At 42.2% G+C, this 15,464-nt stretch overlaps 1 protein-coding gene across 1 annotated transcript in view; it reads right to left on the bottom strand.

The window, feature by feature from the left end:
- Positions 1-15,464, bottom strand: part of GLIS3 (GLIS family zinc finger 3) — a 438,827-nt gene that overhangs the window by 42,309 nt on the left and 381,054 nt on the right. Inside the window, exon 8 of the mRNA XM_031449780.2 lies at positions 4,933-5,101. Within this exon, the coding sequence (XP_031305640.2) occupies positions 4,933-5,101 (169 nt within the window). The remainder of the gene's footprint in view (positions 1-4,932; positions 5,102-15,464) is intronic.

The raw sequence follows: 15,464 nt of genomic DNA, 5'->3' as shown, positions 1-15,464 counted from the left end.
GACAGCACAGGAACCCTGGAGGGTACCAGGAAACACTAGGTTCCTTCCCTCGGAGAACTAATAGTACAGTTAGCAAGTGGACATTTGAGAAATGGAAAATAAAGGAAACAGATAATAAGAACCCAGGGATTTAACTGGGAAGCTGCAAGAGGCAAGGAGGCTTTCTGGGTCAAGAACTAGGCCAAGCTCCAGGCTGGTAACATTTAGTCAAGAATAAAACAATGAGAGGAGATCCTTATTGTATCTTTAGGTAGGAGAAGATCCTGAATTAAGATGCAGAAACAATGAAATTAAGTCAGTGAGCAGGCTGGTTTGACTAGAGATGAAGAAATGTACAGAATAAGAGAGACATTATGTAGAAAACAATTGCTATCTTTAACCCAGAAGCATCCAGGAAAGCTACAGTATGCTCGCAATACTGAATTAGAAAATGATATCTATGAAGACCAGCCCCGGTTACTCAGAGGCATAGAAAGACTGCACATATAAAGAATTCTAGAAATATCACATTTAATATGGATGTGAACTAGTAAGGCTTCCCAACACTCGATACAGAGTCAAGAAACTGACATTCCTTATTTGGTTAAGGTATTCTGATTGCTTTCACAGAAACAATTGTTCCTAACATTCTTTGCTGTTGATCCCTAAACTAGACTGTATACTCCCCAAGGAGACCACATCTTTTCCTTGTTTCAGTCTTCTCTGGCTCAGAGCGAGGGCTCAGAGGAAGCCAGCCCTTTACATGTCGCTCCACTGTGGTGAAGCCCCCTAAACTGTCACCTGTACTACACGCCTCACTGTGTTTGTGGGCTTCTTCAGAATGAAGAGAGGCAGCTGACAAGCTCTTGGACAAAATGAGTGACACAAATCCAGCTGACTTATTCTTGGGATTGCAAGATTTCTCCATCTCAAAAAGGGACTCCCATTAATGTTTGTTTTCTCTGGTATAACGGAATTACTATGAAACCTAACAAATTAACATTTTCAAAGACGCTGGGTTCCTCTTATGGGAAGCCACTGTCATCAAGTACCACTGGCTTGTTCAACATGACATAGTAAAACACCACTTCCCATAATAATTTTAAATCAACATTAAGTGATGTGGTGTGGTGCTGCTTAAATCACTGAAACGATGTGTCATTCGGATAATATTTCAAAATAAAAGTGGAACCTCATCAAATTGAGAGAACTTGCATTTACTTTATTTTATGGTGGTAAGGATCAAAGAAACTGATGCTAACTGGGTAGACATGGTGGACCCTTCTTGACTTATGACAGTGACTCAGCTGTTTTATTAACAAGTTAAAGCTACATAAATGATGAATCAATGCCCACAAAGCAGGAAAAAATGCCAGTTTCCCACTAAAAATCGCAAAGTGTGATAAACCTATTTCCGTTAAGAAAACTGCTGGAGTTTTTACTGGGGGATTTCCCAGGCAAACAGAGGCAAAGATATATAAACCCAAAGCGGAAGGTAAGCACATTTCCTCTTAGTGTTTTTATGCTGGACACTAATGCAAACACAGTGAATAATTCAGAGCTGTTTCAAGTCATCCTCCTCTCCAAACCTGATCGGAAGAGATAACATCTTCTGAGCTTGCCCCTTCCAGTTGGGCTGGCGCAGGGAAAGGGCACACATCCTGTAGGGGGAGCAGAGCAGCAGGGGAACGCCACAAAAGTGAAAATATCCACTTCATCCAGTCATAGAAAGTACCACCACCTCTCCCTTCCTCTCCATTTTCACTTCCAGGATTATTTATCAGCCACTGCAATCACTTAGCAACATCCTCTGGCTTCCAAACCTGAATCTCTCAGCCATGCCAAGGTTGTCTGTCTTCACGCCATGTAACAGGCACTCTACCTGCTTTAGTTTATCTAATCCTAATTTCCCATGAGGTGCAAACTAAGGCTCAGAAGAGTGAAGGAACACCGCATCACCCAGGTGTCATTCCTGCCAAAAATGAATGACTCTGTTTAGGAGGAAAAATCCAGACAAGTCCAAACTGTGGGACATTCTGCAAAATAAATGTCTCGAGTTCTTCAAAAACTGTCAATGTCATGAAAAGCAATAATAATAATAATAAAGAAGATAATTTTTTTTAAAGCTGGAAATTTCCATTAGAGTCAAAAAGACTGAAAAAAAAAAAAGACAGAGAAAGAACTGTGATCCTGATTAGATCCTGGATCATAAAAAGAAAGAAAAGAAAAAGAAACTCTAGCTATAAGGAACATTATTCACACAAAGGGGGAAATCTGAGTATTGACTGCGTGTTAGATAATAACACTTTATTGGCATAAATTTTCTGAATGTGATAACTACACTTTGATTATGTAGGAGAAATGTCCTTCTTAGGAGATCCCTCCTGAAGTAATTTGGGTTAAAGCTCATTGATATTCACAGCAATCTCTCAGATGGTTCAGAAACAACAAACAGGCAAGAAAACAAAGGATCACTCAAGTTAGAAAGAGACAGAGAGAGAAGGCGGCAAAATGCTAACAATGGGTGAATATGGGTGTGAGGTTTATAGGTATTCACTGTGCTAGTTTTGGAGTTTTTTATATGTAACAGATGTTCAAAAGAAGAAACTGAGAAAAATAATAAAACAAAATGTTAAACACAAAACCAGAAAGCAGCAGGAGCATCTAAGGAACACACTCAAACAATTAGCAATTGGGATTTAATTGGGTACTTGCGGTGGTGTTTTTGACTCTGATAATGGCTAAAATCTTTTTCTACATGTATTCTTTTAAAGGCTATCTACAAAAAAGAAAACACATAGATAGCTCTTCTCTTGTATTCTTGTAGAGTCTTATGACTACTGATAGGAAGATGAGACAGAGGAAGAGGTCCCTATGGATAATTTCTTAACTTCACTACCTTGATTACTTGGCCCGGCAGAGTAAAATGGGATGATGAGAAGCCCATGGATAATATCATTTAAAACTCAACTGGACACCAAATAAAATCCTAAAATGAATAAAACCCTCAACTTACCGAAATACAACTAACTGGCAAGAATGCCTGTCCTCAGTGTCTGTGAACTTAATAGATGATTATCATTTGCATGGCTTTGCTGATGGATTCTGGGGGGAAAGGCTAATAATTTGTTTACATTTAACCATGTACACAGAACTGTAACGATAAGTCTAACATCTTTGGATCTGTGTTTCTAAATGCCTCTCAGACACACATCCACAGGGATATTTTACAGCCACCTACAACCCACAACCCTACCATCTATTTATTATCAGATTTCCTACTTTCCCACCTTCCCCTCTACTCAACACCCTCTTTTCTTCTGTTAATGGCACAATTTTCCATCTTGATGTCTAGGGGTATAACTCAGGAATGAATTTTGGTCCCTCCTCTTCACTCCACATATACATTAATAACTAGTAATTTGGCCTCCTAAATAATAGCCCTTGAATAAATTCTCTACCCTTACTTCAGGTCCTCATATTGCTCACAAGCACTCCTACAACAACCTCCTTCTTTTTTCCCCTACCTCTCATCCCTGCTTCTAGCCTTAATCACTCTACCAACTTGTCACCGGAGTTCCTTCTCTAAGATGACAATCTGATGTGTTTCTCTCCTAATAAAGGGCCTCTACTGGTTTTTTACTTCCAATAGGATACGAGGCAAAATCTTTAGCATAAAATATACGGTCCCACATGAGCCAACCCACTCTTACCTGACTTCATCGGCCATGTCTACCTGATGATGCTACCTGAGCTACTGGCACTTCCCTCCCTCCCTGTGTGCCCTCGCCCCTCTCATGTCTTATGTATGTTCTTCTGGTTACCCTGGGTGTTGTTCCCCATTTATCCACCTGGAAAGCCTTAGTCTTCCTACAATGCCTAGATTGTTCTGTCTTTCTTTTCACTCCCTCCCTGAGGCAAAGTTGGGTACACCCGTTTTGGGCTCCTGTGGCATCTTTGTCATGTCATTTATCCAACCAGTATTACTATACTTTATCAACTTGTCTGTCCTTGTCACTAAATCCTGTAAGGGCAGGACCAGGTTTTAATCATCTTTGCATTCTCAGCACAATGTCTGACACATAGCAGGTACCCAAAAGATACTTATTCAATGAACAGATGTGTTAATAAATAAAGGACAGGCATATATTTTAAAAACATAGTTTACTGGACTTAAAAACACATTAAAAAAAACCAACTCATAGATCAGGCTAACACCAGTGAAACCACAGACTGCTGGTGAAATCAAAGATTCTTGCCTATTCAACCCATTATGTAGTCCACCAAGTGCCTGTGACTCCAGGATCGCACAGGGGTGCCCGCAAGAACTTTGTTCCCTGTGAATGTCTGAGAGTAATCCCCACATAGGTCAATTCAAGCCAGATGACAAGTAGAGACGAGTGGCATGCTGTCCACATCACTGCAGGACTGGACAGTCCAAAGACAGGGACAGAAGTGTCAAGATCTTAAAACTTTCTCTCATAGAAACTCTCTATGAGGGTGGTACCTACACAAAGTATTCAGTGAACAGCCCCTTCCTGGTTGTGCATGTAAGATCCTGTGCCCTTTTGTGCTGTACTCTCCAGATAACACTACTAATCTATGTGCTGAAGGCACCATCTTACATCTGGAAAGCATTTCAACCTGTAGAGACATGACCTAAAAACTGGGTCCTTGAAACAAACTGAGGAAAGATAGGAAAATTCTGATGCATTTTCCCAGCCTCCAACTTCAGTTGGCTACTGCCAGTAACTTCATTTTCTCAGTGGAAAATAAAACAGATAATGAGACATTTGATCCACGTGCTTTGCGTATGTACTTTTAAAATGTCACCTTTGGGTAATTCAACCCCCCAATGGATTATTAATAAAATTCGGCAACTGTCAAAGCACTTCTCAGTGGAAGGAGGTTTGGCGGCGACACCTATTAGAAGATAGAGACAGATGGCCTTACCTCTCAGCTCCTGCGTCCACAGCTGCGAGTGGAGGTAACTGGGAGGAGGGGTTGTGGGGGCTCCCCTGTACGTTATGTCCCGGAGAAGGGTGACTGACAGGATGTGGGGGTGGCACGGCCCCAGCAGCTGTTCCACTTCGGCTTGAGTGATTGCCCGAGAAAATGGAAGCTGCAATCAAGGGAGAACAAGCATCAGACTGCACACCACACGAAGAGCACGACTGTACATGCTGAAGGCTGACAGCAAGCATATTTTAGGGGCCTGTTTGTTTTTCTCTTGGTGGTTTTCAGGGAACAGCTCTTCCCTTCCTGGCTAGACACGGCTTTTGTTTTCATGGTGGAGCAGTTTCCCCACTAACATGCCTTTACTGCTGCCCGAGGAGTTCACGTTCAGCTTGCTCTAGGCTGACGTTCATGGTTGGTCTCGTAAGAGCTGCTTGGCCCGGCAAGTTTCCTGTCTGGACACCGTATAATTAGTCAGTCTTGTGATGTTGTCACCTGGGTGAAGGTCTGCGTATTAGCATTTTTCAGTCACCAGGGATGAGAGTCGGGTAACAGAATATTCTGTCTGCTGACCTGGAAGGGCACAGCACAGGCCTTCTTCCCGTCCTCAGTGCTGCAGTAGGTTGCTGTGGGTCAGGCCCAGCTCCCTCCATCACTGCTAAATCAATGTAATGAGAACAGAGCTTCTGCCGATCCCCTAACCAACACAGGAGCCCACATTCCTTTAACTTCACAGTCTAACCAACCCTGGGCATTTCCCCAGTGGTGTGATGGACAGAGGTACTGTTTTCATCAAAAGTGAGTCCTCTCCCAACACCACAAAATATGGAAAGGGGGCCTCAAATGCAGCTCTGGGATCTTCCCCTCCACTGTCCATTATGACAGAGAGAGTGAGTTACAGCCTCACTTTAGGAGGCAGCCTAGGCTTTGAGAACCGTTTGTGACCTCACACTTAAATGTGTGCCCATTTAGATCAGCTAATTGGTACGATGTCACAGAAGAAACTGGGGCTTGTCACTTTCCGAGTCTATCACTACCAGAGAGGCTCTCTCGGTGCCTGGACCTACTCAGCAGACATCTCATTATGCTGTAATCATACCAGCATCATTATGCTGACTCTCTTTAACTCCCTTTTCTATACACAGCTATTCTGAGCTTTATACCCATCTCTGCTCTTTTTGAACTTACTCTACTGATATCAAAGGATAAATGGATTTTTAAAATTTTTAAAAAATCAGGTTCAGGATTAAGAAAAAGAAGCCACATAATCAAAGAGATCTGAAGGTTTAAAAGTTCAAGAAGCTGTATTTTTAGACCAGTACCACTTTCCTCCAACCTCTCCAGGATAGAATTAATACCCCAGATGACCCAGCCCCCAAAAGCTTAATCCAATGGAATAAGAGTTCAAGTACTTAAAGGAACATGTAAAGAAGCAGAATTACCATCTTCCCGCTCAAAAAGCTACTGACAGGAGTGTGATCTCATTTGAAGGGTTTATTTCTGGTAAGTCAGCACTGTGTCAGGTTAACTCTTGTCCTCAGAAGCCTGCACCCTCCACAGCCCTCCAAGTCTTGAAGAGGTGGTGAGACTAAGAAAATGCCTACCAGCTCAAAAGGGCAATGCAGAACTTCTGTTGTGTGTCAGCCTCCAGCAAAGCTGCACGTTTGCAAACTCGCTAGAGTCACCTTATGAATCACTACCCTCATTTCTGCTCAGCTCGCCCAGGCAACCACATTCTGCTTGTATTCCAAATAATAATTTTACCCACGGGAGAAGGCTGTTTGGATTGACTGTGGCAATTGTTTCAATACAGTGTTTGTCAGCATGAAGCTTGGTGTTTTATATACTATTCTAAAAACTAATGGAATAATAAGAGGTCACAGAGACACTGTGAAAACATAGCTAATTTTTTTTTCTGCCTTAATGTAGAAACGTGAGCTCCCCTATTTATTTTGTCGTAGCTGCTGAATGCACTCATCACTTATTATCCCCGGAGGTATTTTTGTATGTACGTGTGTGTGTTTATCGCAAGGAAAGTGCTGCCTTGCTGTTTACAACCCACAGGCAACCGGGAAACTTGGTGCGTACACTCTGTGCTCTCCTCTATGGTTTAACAGAAAGTGTGCTGCTTCCCAAAGGTCTACATTAGCTATATTAGCTATGTTTTTGCACTATCTGCAATGAAACAGAGTGGGAAATTTGGTATTGTGTGCAGCCTGCCACACACTGATTAAGGTCCACTCCTTCATCCTATTTAAAAGCCAGGACCAACCATCCATCATCCATCCATCCATCCACCCATCTGTCCATCCTCCAACCATTATTTTTTAAATTCAATATTTATTTGGTGCCTAATACATGCTAGTCACTCTACTATATGTGTCCCTGTCCTTGAGTAGGTTGCAGGTTTTTCAATTGGGCATATTAATTTTATGTTTGTTTTTGTCTCAGGAAGAGAGACCAAAGATCTCTCTTTCTCAATTGGGGTGTAGGTGATTTACAATATCGTGTTAGTTTCTGGTGTACAGCATAGTGATTCAGTTATATACATACACATTTCTTTTCATTATAGATTATTATAAGCTACTGAATACAGTTCCCTGTGCTCTACAGTAGACCTTGTTGTTTATCTGTTTTATATAGTAGTTTGTGTCTGCTAACTAGGAGGCTGCAGTTTAATGAGGGGAACAGACCTCTATATGTCAATTATACCAAAATACTGAGACTTACTAGTATAGAGCATCAAACCCAATGCTTTAACATAATATCTTATTTGTGGCCCAAAAATGTGCCTTAAGCTCTGGCCAAATCAGACAACTGACCACACCTCAAATACGTCACGACAATTTATGCTACTGTGCTTTGGCCTGTAATGTCCTCTACCTTTCTAGACATATTTTAATACTTTGGTGGTATGTGCAGAGTTACTTGATTTCCCCTCATTCCTCTCTCAGCAGCCGATTACTCCACAAATATTAGTAGAGTATGTACCATGAGGCAGACACTGAGCTAAGTCCTGGGATAGACCAGACCAGACACCAGCATCATTCACATTTGTTTAGTAAACAAGGATGAACACAATCTAAATGCCACTGGAGCCCATTGTGGGCTCCACGAGTAGAGACAGAAAGGAACATTTATGCACCAACACCTGTTCCCCACTGATCGAGGGCGTTACCTCACTCTCACTAACAAGTAGGCACACGTACCAGAGTGGCCAAAGGCTCTCACAGATGCCTAACGCTAGGGCATCAGAGAAGCCTGAGGGCAGAAAGCCACCCTAAGAGGTGTAGGGGTACAGAGCTGAAGGCTCAGAACATGCCCTCCAGTTGTGCTGAGGTCAAGTGTTGATTGACCAACAGTCACACACACACCTACAGCTCCTCCATCTCTGGCTACAGCCAGTGAACGGCACTGGAACAGGCAGAGAGACCCTTTGGCTGGGGGCCCCATGAGAGCAAGAAAGGGAGGGCTTTCAGGTTCACTTTAAAGTACATGGAACAGTTTCTTACACAGGGTATAAGAAATCACCTGTCAGCAAAATGAAGTCCGTGACTTGCCTCTGTTTTCTAACAGATGGAATGAGAAGTATAAGACACATTCTCTTCTGGTGTGATAACCTAGCTGAAGCTTATAATTCAGTGTTTACACAGAGTACTTGGCACGCAGAGTCCAGGACAAGACGGCTGTTTGTGGATGTTGCCTGAGACCAATATAATGACCAGAGATTTAGAGGAAGTAAAGATAGAGCATGGCTTTCCAACATTCACACAATCCCCATCTCACATACCCTTCATAAAAAATGGACAAGACTCTGGAGACAGGTAGGTATGGCTTCAGTAGGGTTGCCCTTGACCTCTACCAAAGAGCCACATTTCTCAGAAATTGCCACTGTGGCACAGGGCAATTTACCTCTCTTACTTACACTGACTTCTGGGAATTTCTGGCTGTCAAGGTCATACAACCAGGATTACCATGACTTACCACGGTCTAAGAATATTCATTCATTCATTCAAGCACAATTTTCCAGCCCCTACTCTGTACCAGGTAGGCGCTGGTCTCAACATTTGAAGTCAAATACCTGAGAACTTCACACAGGCCTGCCTACCACAACACATACTTACAAATGTTCAGGCTTTGCTAAGTGATTTTTAATCTCACAAAGAAAATCTCCATGTTAGAGTGCAAGTGTAAGGTTACTCACGTTGGAAAAATTTCCCTCCATACACACTCAAAATGATTTTCCCAGCTCCACCAATGGGACATACAATGAGGCCTATCAATGACAGCATAACCAAGAGAACGTATCCTCCAGAATCCAGGGCAATGTTAACAAAACTGTTGTGATCAAATCAAGCAGCACACACAGGCTACCCACGGGGAGAGCCTTCATTGTCTAGTGTCACCTCAGGGGTCAGTGTTGCTTTTAAGGCTGTAAGAGAGCTCTTAGGTGAGCCTCCAGAATGTGCTGATGAGTGGCAGCTGGAACAACTGATTAGGCACGGCAGAGGAACATATTGGAAATTCTTATTGCTTTTGTGATTAAGAGATGGTGGATTCCCCAAGGAAATAAAAGCCTGGTCTTGAGATGAATTTGTGAGCCCTGCTTTCAGCAGAGGACCAGGAGCTGGCCTCTCTGCGGCTCGAGGCTTTCTTTCTCTCTGAGGCTTGGCTTACTGCAGTCCCCCTACCCTGTTTCCTTGTAGAGGTAGGTGGAGGTGACTCAGGCTTTTTAATTTCAACAAAGCATCATCTGTTGATCTATGTGGTCTCCAGATGCCATCTCACCATCTATTGGGACCAGGGCCTTCTAGGCTTGAGCCTTTAACTGGCTTACGTTAATTTGGGTTAATAGGCAGCTCTCTTGCTATGTGTCCAAATGAAAACAATTAATGTATATTTCTAATAAGTATGGACAGGGCACCCTTGGGGATACTTCAGTGATCACATATTCACCATATGAGCAGAGGGAGGCAAAGAGTTCGTACCTTCCCAAAATGAAGACTGTCTTTCTCAGGCCCATCACCTGAGCCAGGGAAGGCTATCATGGGCATCATTTGGTGACTATGTTTTCATCATTTGAGAGGGCAGAAGACCTCCCATGTTAGTCTGAGGTATATTGAAAATAGTCAGTTGGATGTTCTAAATCATCTGGGCAGCTAGAATCCTGCTTCTCAAGTTTTAATTTGCAAACAAATTACTAGGGTAAAATACTGATTCTGATTCACTAGGTCCTGGAGGCTGGGCGTGCTGAGATTCTGAACTTCTATCAAAGTCCCAGGCAATGCTAAGGCTGCTGGTCAGGGGACTTGACTTTGAGCAGTAGGTGCTGGAACATATTTCAGCTGCATTTCATCTTCTTGCTTGCCCCATGCCCCAGATTCAATAGTGAACATTTATTTAGTACTTTGCAAACCTTTCCCCAGTTTAGTGATGAGGAATCTGAGGCCTAATTAGGCTCCTGATTAGGTTACCTGGCCTAGGTCACGTGACTGGTAAGACATGAACCTGGAATTCAAACCGAGGAAACCAGACTGCAACCACATGCCCCTCACCAACATACTATATTGCCTGTCAAATGCAGGATGGGTGCAAGATAAGGCCTCAAAGTGCTGATCTGGATCAGAACCCCTGCACACTCCATTTGTAGAGCTGCTTGGAATCACTAGGCACTCTTCCTCTGCCACACACTACACACACAGGTACTTTCAATCACCAAAACGCTAGTTAGGGTCCAAAAAATAGATTTCCATTTCTGTTTCCACCCACCCTAAAAGCACTGAAGTGACCTCAACATGGCTGAAATTTTCCAGCTCTGAAAATTAACTCAGGCAAGAAATTAACTGAATTATTTGGTTTGGAAAACAAACAGCTGGTAGGAAATGTGCTTTTTCCAAAATAAAGATTTCAGATGCTTGTCAGAAGCACGTAGATCTATTGGTGGGAAAGAAGGAAGGCAACGAGGGAATATCCACGAGCAGTCAGATACATGCACTTGCTACCACCCACGAGCGAGCATCATGTCGCTGTCATGGGCTGAAAGGCCACTGCTTCTGTCAACAACGCATGAAGAAGAGATTTGCTGTGCAGATCTGCTGCCACCGAGCAGTTATAGTTATCTGCTTTTGGAGTCATTTATGATTACTTGAAAAGCCACAGTATTGCACTTCGTAGAGGGCCTGCTGTCATAGGAAAAGGGGAACCAGTCTTATCCATAGACTGTGAATTCATTTACAATCAGTGCCAGAGTAATGCTGGGACTCTGAAAAATGACATTTAACACCTGGTGCTGGTACCTGGGAAGAGGTATAGACTCGCCATTTGTTTCTTGGGCACTGTTTTCGGCGTCTGGGTATAGAAGCGGGTAAGCTAATTAATGAAACCAGATTAAGTCAACTTTCACAGGGGTATAGAAAAGCATTAGGGGCCCCATTCAAATGATGAGCTCAATCTTGCCTCTGCCCTTCCTCCCCACACGCCCCATCCAGGAGAAGTCTGAACCTAGGAAGGATTCAGGAAACAGCTGAACTGCAATGAAAATTTTAGTTCCTTTGGCCTCACCAGAAATTGAACACTCAAGAGAGCTGGTGTCAGGGTGGTTATTAAAGGAACAAAGAGTATACACTGGGAGTCAGATGGACGTGGGTTTGAATCTGAGCTTTACCAATTACTAGCAATGTATCTTGGGCAAGTCAATTAACCTAAGCTCAGCTTCTTCATCGTATACAAGGATAATACCTCACAGGAGGGTGAAGATTATACAATATACAGAAAACTCTTAAGACTGTGTCCAGACCATGGTTAAGTGCTTAATAAACTGTTGCTGCTATTCTTTTGCTACTTATATTACTGTAATTATTCTTATAATTAATAGGATGTGGAAGACAAAGGCATATATTGCTCCAAAATAGTAAACCCCCAACAAATTATGTCCTCTTACCTAAAGACGCAGTGAAGTATAAACTGTGAACTCGAGTCACTTTAAAATGCAGAACAGTATATACATCATACTCTCTAATAATAAGCAATTTTTGTTCACTTTTGCTAATGCAAGATGCTGTAACACGTTCAGGCCCTGCTCAAGAATCCTCATAGGGTTAAAATGTTGTATTTGATTTTACATGAGTAATACACACCTTTGAGTTATAATCCATAATGTGTTTCAGTTTAAAAGATAACAAGTCATTTTCATGCATGACTGCACTTCGTTAAGGAGCGAAAATGGGCTGTTACTAAAATGTCAACACAATTGTCCTTCTTGAAGCTTAGTTTATCTTGAAGTATTTTTACATTTTCAGCACTTCTTTGTGTTTGTTTCTCCAAGAGCATAAAGATCCAGCTGCAGTTAATTTTCAGAATTCAAAAAAGATTTCCCTTCAGTTATTCTGAAGAAAATGAACAACATGGGGTGACTGGAGTTTTGGTCCTCAATAGTGAAAATTCGGGCCCCAATACCTTCTGCAGTTCTTTGCATTTCACCATGGAACAATTTAATTGCACTGCTGTTCACTGGAAAATGCTCTCATGACCTAAATTCACAAACCAGAGAGAGCTTTCTAGCAAGGAAAAGGCCCTGGCACGGTCACTTGGAAGGCTGCGTTTGATACTGAGGTTAACTGGAGAATGGGAGAGATGGGGCAGCTAATCCTTGCCTGGCTGCCTATGAGAAGAAGGAGCTAGTTTCTCTTTTTCTTTCCTCCTAATGTCTGGACACTTCCCCCTGTCCCCTCTTTCCCCATCAGGAAGGGTATCATTCCATATTCCATCTGTATTAGGAAAAAGAAGCTTCTCAAGGGTTTGCCCAGTCATCTCTCTAATCTTTCTCTTCTCCTTGAGGCATGAATAATTTTAATATTGCCAATCCCTAAAATTCTATTCTTTTTGCCTGTCTTTTTTTCCCTCCCATTTTGCAGTGTAGAGTATCATTATCCAGCAGCCCTGATAAGAGGATAATGAAACAATCCCTTCTCAACCGGATTGTGTGGCTGTCAGACTAAAATGACACCACCCGTACATCCTTGACATGCTACCCCAAGCTAATTGATGGCAAACAATGGTAACTGTCACCTGTGCACTAAGACAAAGAAAACACACTCATGTCACCTGATGGGAGAGCTACCTGGCAACAGATAAACAAATGTGTTAGGGAGATGTTCTATTAAGGTAAGAGAGGGTACATCTCTGAAGAACATGCCTATTAACTTTGAGCTTAAGAGCACTGCTGTTCACTGGGGAACAGAAATAAATAAGGTAAAATGAGGATTTATTGATGTCTGCACAGTAACATGAATATTCAGGTTCTCTTACAAATAGATATTCCCACATGAGCTCCAAACATCTATGCAGGCTGCCCAATTACATTTCCACATCACGCAGCTGGATTTATAGCCAGGAAAGAAGTTATTAGTGTCTGGAAGAGGATACATGCTTATATGCCTTTCTGGAATACACTGCAATAGAACTAGAAGATAATGGCTGACGTCGTCCATGTAAATGCCAAAGGTTACCATCAAACACTCTGAAATACCAGGTATAATTAAGTTCATGTTAGGAAAAGCTTCTGAAACATCTGCATTTCAGAACAAAGACATTTTCTTACATGTAGAATGGCATCATCTGGCAGCTCTCTCAGATTCTCTGGGACCAACACTTCATGCAATCCTCTCGGGCCTTTCCAGACAATGCATGACATACCTAACCTCAAATCTCATACCTTCTCTTTCTCTCCTTCACCTCCCAAGCTACCTACTTATTCACTCGCAGAGAGATAATTACACAGAAAGTCAATAAAATAATTTGAACAAGCCAACAACTCAGATTGCCCTGTGAGAAATCCAGTATTGCTTCTGTGTGTGATGTTACCCTATTCTGAGCAGAGAAGGTTAGCATAGAGAAAGAAGAAAGATGGAACAGGAATGGGCAGCCATTCCTGGAAGCTCTTACAGGAATGTTCCTCATCTCTTTTTTTGGAAATAAAGTCTGACTTGGTAACAAAAACCAAAGTTTTAGTAAAAAATACTGGATTCTCCGGCTCTTGATTATTCATCCCTTAGCTATCTCCTACCTGTACCACACTGACCACAAAAGAGGTTTCTTCCCTTTCAGACACTACTGAGACAACCCCACACACTCTAATTTCATATGACTTCTGAAAACATTTCACAGAAAAGGCTTTTTGGAAACAGATTTTTAGCACAGACAGTCAATCCAATTTTAATTGCAATATTCTCCTAGCCTACTCAAGGACGGATTTACCAGCTCTGAACTGTCTCATGAAATGTCTCCCTTTCCCAGCTCTGTACAACGGAGTTACAACAGCCCTTTTGGAGAACTGTGCTAGGGCAGGAAGCCGAAGTCTGCAATTACCACTAACCCTGGGAGAAACTGCATAGATGAGGAAGTTGGTTTTGCTGACTCCAGAGAACCCCCCTTTCCTCTTTTTTCACCCTTTGCCCATGAAGTGGACACTCTTCCCATTTCGCCTTCAGATACTCAGTGTTTCCTCCTAGTTTACTTTACTTTCAAGATAGACTCTGATAAGTCATTCACATGTTATCCTGAGTTTTTGCCCACATACAACCTTCCTCAAGGAATCTAAAGGCTTTTCTCTATGTGTGGAATGGAGGGTTCAGTCTTCAGTTTTATGAATTTCAAGTATCTTTGTTGCTGGCAGAAAGTGTATTTTTGAAGAACAAAGTATCCTTCTTGTTGGAATGTGACCTCATGGGTTCCTAAAGTTCAGTATTTCAACTTTTTGCCTTCCTTTTGGACATTAATTTATGCATCTATAAGAGGCCTGGATTTTAGAAAACATAATCCTGGATATTCAAGAGGCTGAAACTCTTCTCTTTTTAGGAAGAAATAGACCTCGGTAGAATTAAACTGTGACTGCTGCCTCTCATGTCCCTGTCAGCCCTGGGTTCACCAAAACCAGAACCAAGTTCTGCCTGTCTTCTTGTAGATTCGTCCTACGAGGGAAGCACACTAGTGAGGGCTTACACACTCCCACCATGGCCCAGCCTGCATCTGCAGGTGTCTGCTTACTATGTGGCTACTTTAACTGATAATAATTTCATTTAAAAGCCACAACATTTGGGGTTCCACAGGATGCCCAGGGGAGGACAAGGAGTGCTGGGCAATGGGCAGTACAAGTGGTGTGGTTCCCTTCAACTGCAGCAGCTCTGCTGTGACCGGTTAAGCACTGGGCCTTATAAAAATCTCTGCAAACCCATAGGCTAGAAGATTACTGAAGTATTTGCTAAATCTAAAGTATTATAGAGGTCAAAAACAGGATATGGATGTACAGGCAGATTTTGAAAACAAAATACGATCAAATACATGGAAGTCATAAGCATCCTTGATCTTGCTCAGTCACTGATGAATGCCCCAAATGTGAATATAAAGCAGTGGTTGGCTAACCTCAATTCTTTGAGCAACTGTTCTTACCTAAAGGCTAAAAGTCTTTTTTTACATTTTACATTTAAAAATCTTAAAACCCTCCTTAGCTCTCAGGCCATGCAAAAACAGGA

The sequence above is a fragment of the Camelus dromedarius genome, chromosome 10 (genome assembly GCF_036321535.1).
Source record: "Camelus dromedarius isolate mCamDro1 chromosome 10, mCamDro1.pat, whole genome shotgun sequence".
NCBI classification, from domain to species: Eukaryota; Metazoa; Chordata; class Mammalia; order Artiodactyla; family Camelidae; genus Camelus; species Camelus dromedarius.
This window is presented reverse-complemented; position numbering and strand designations above follow the sequence as displayed.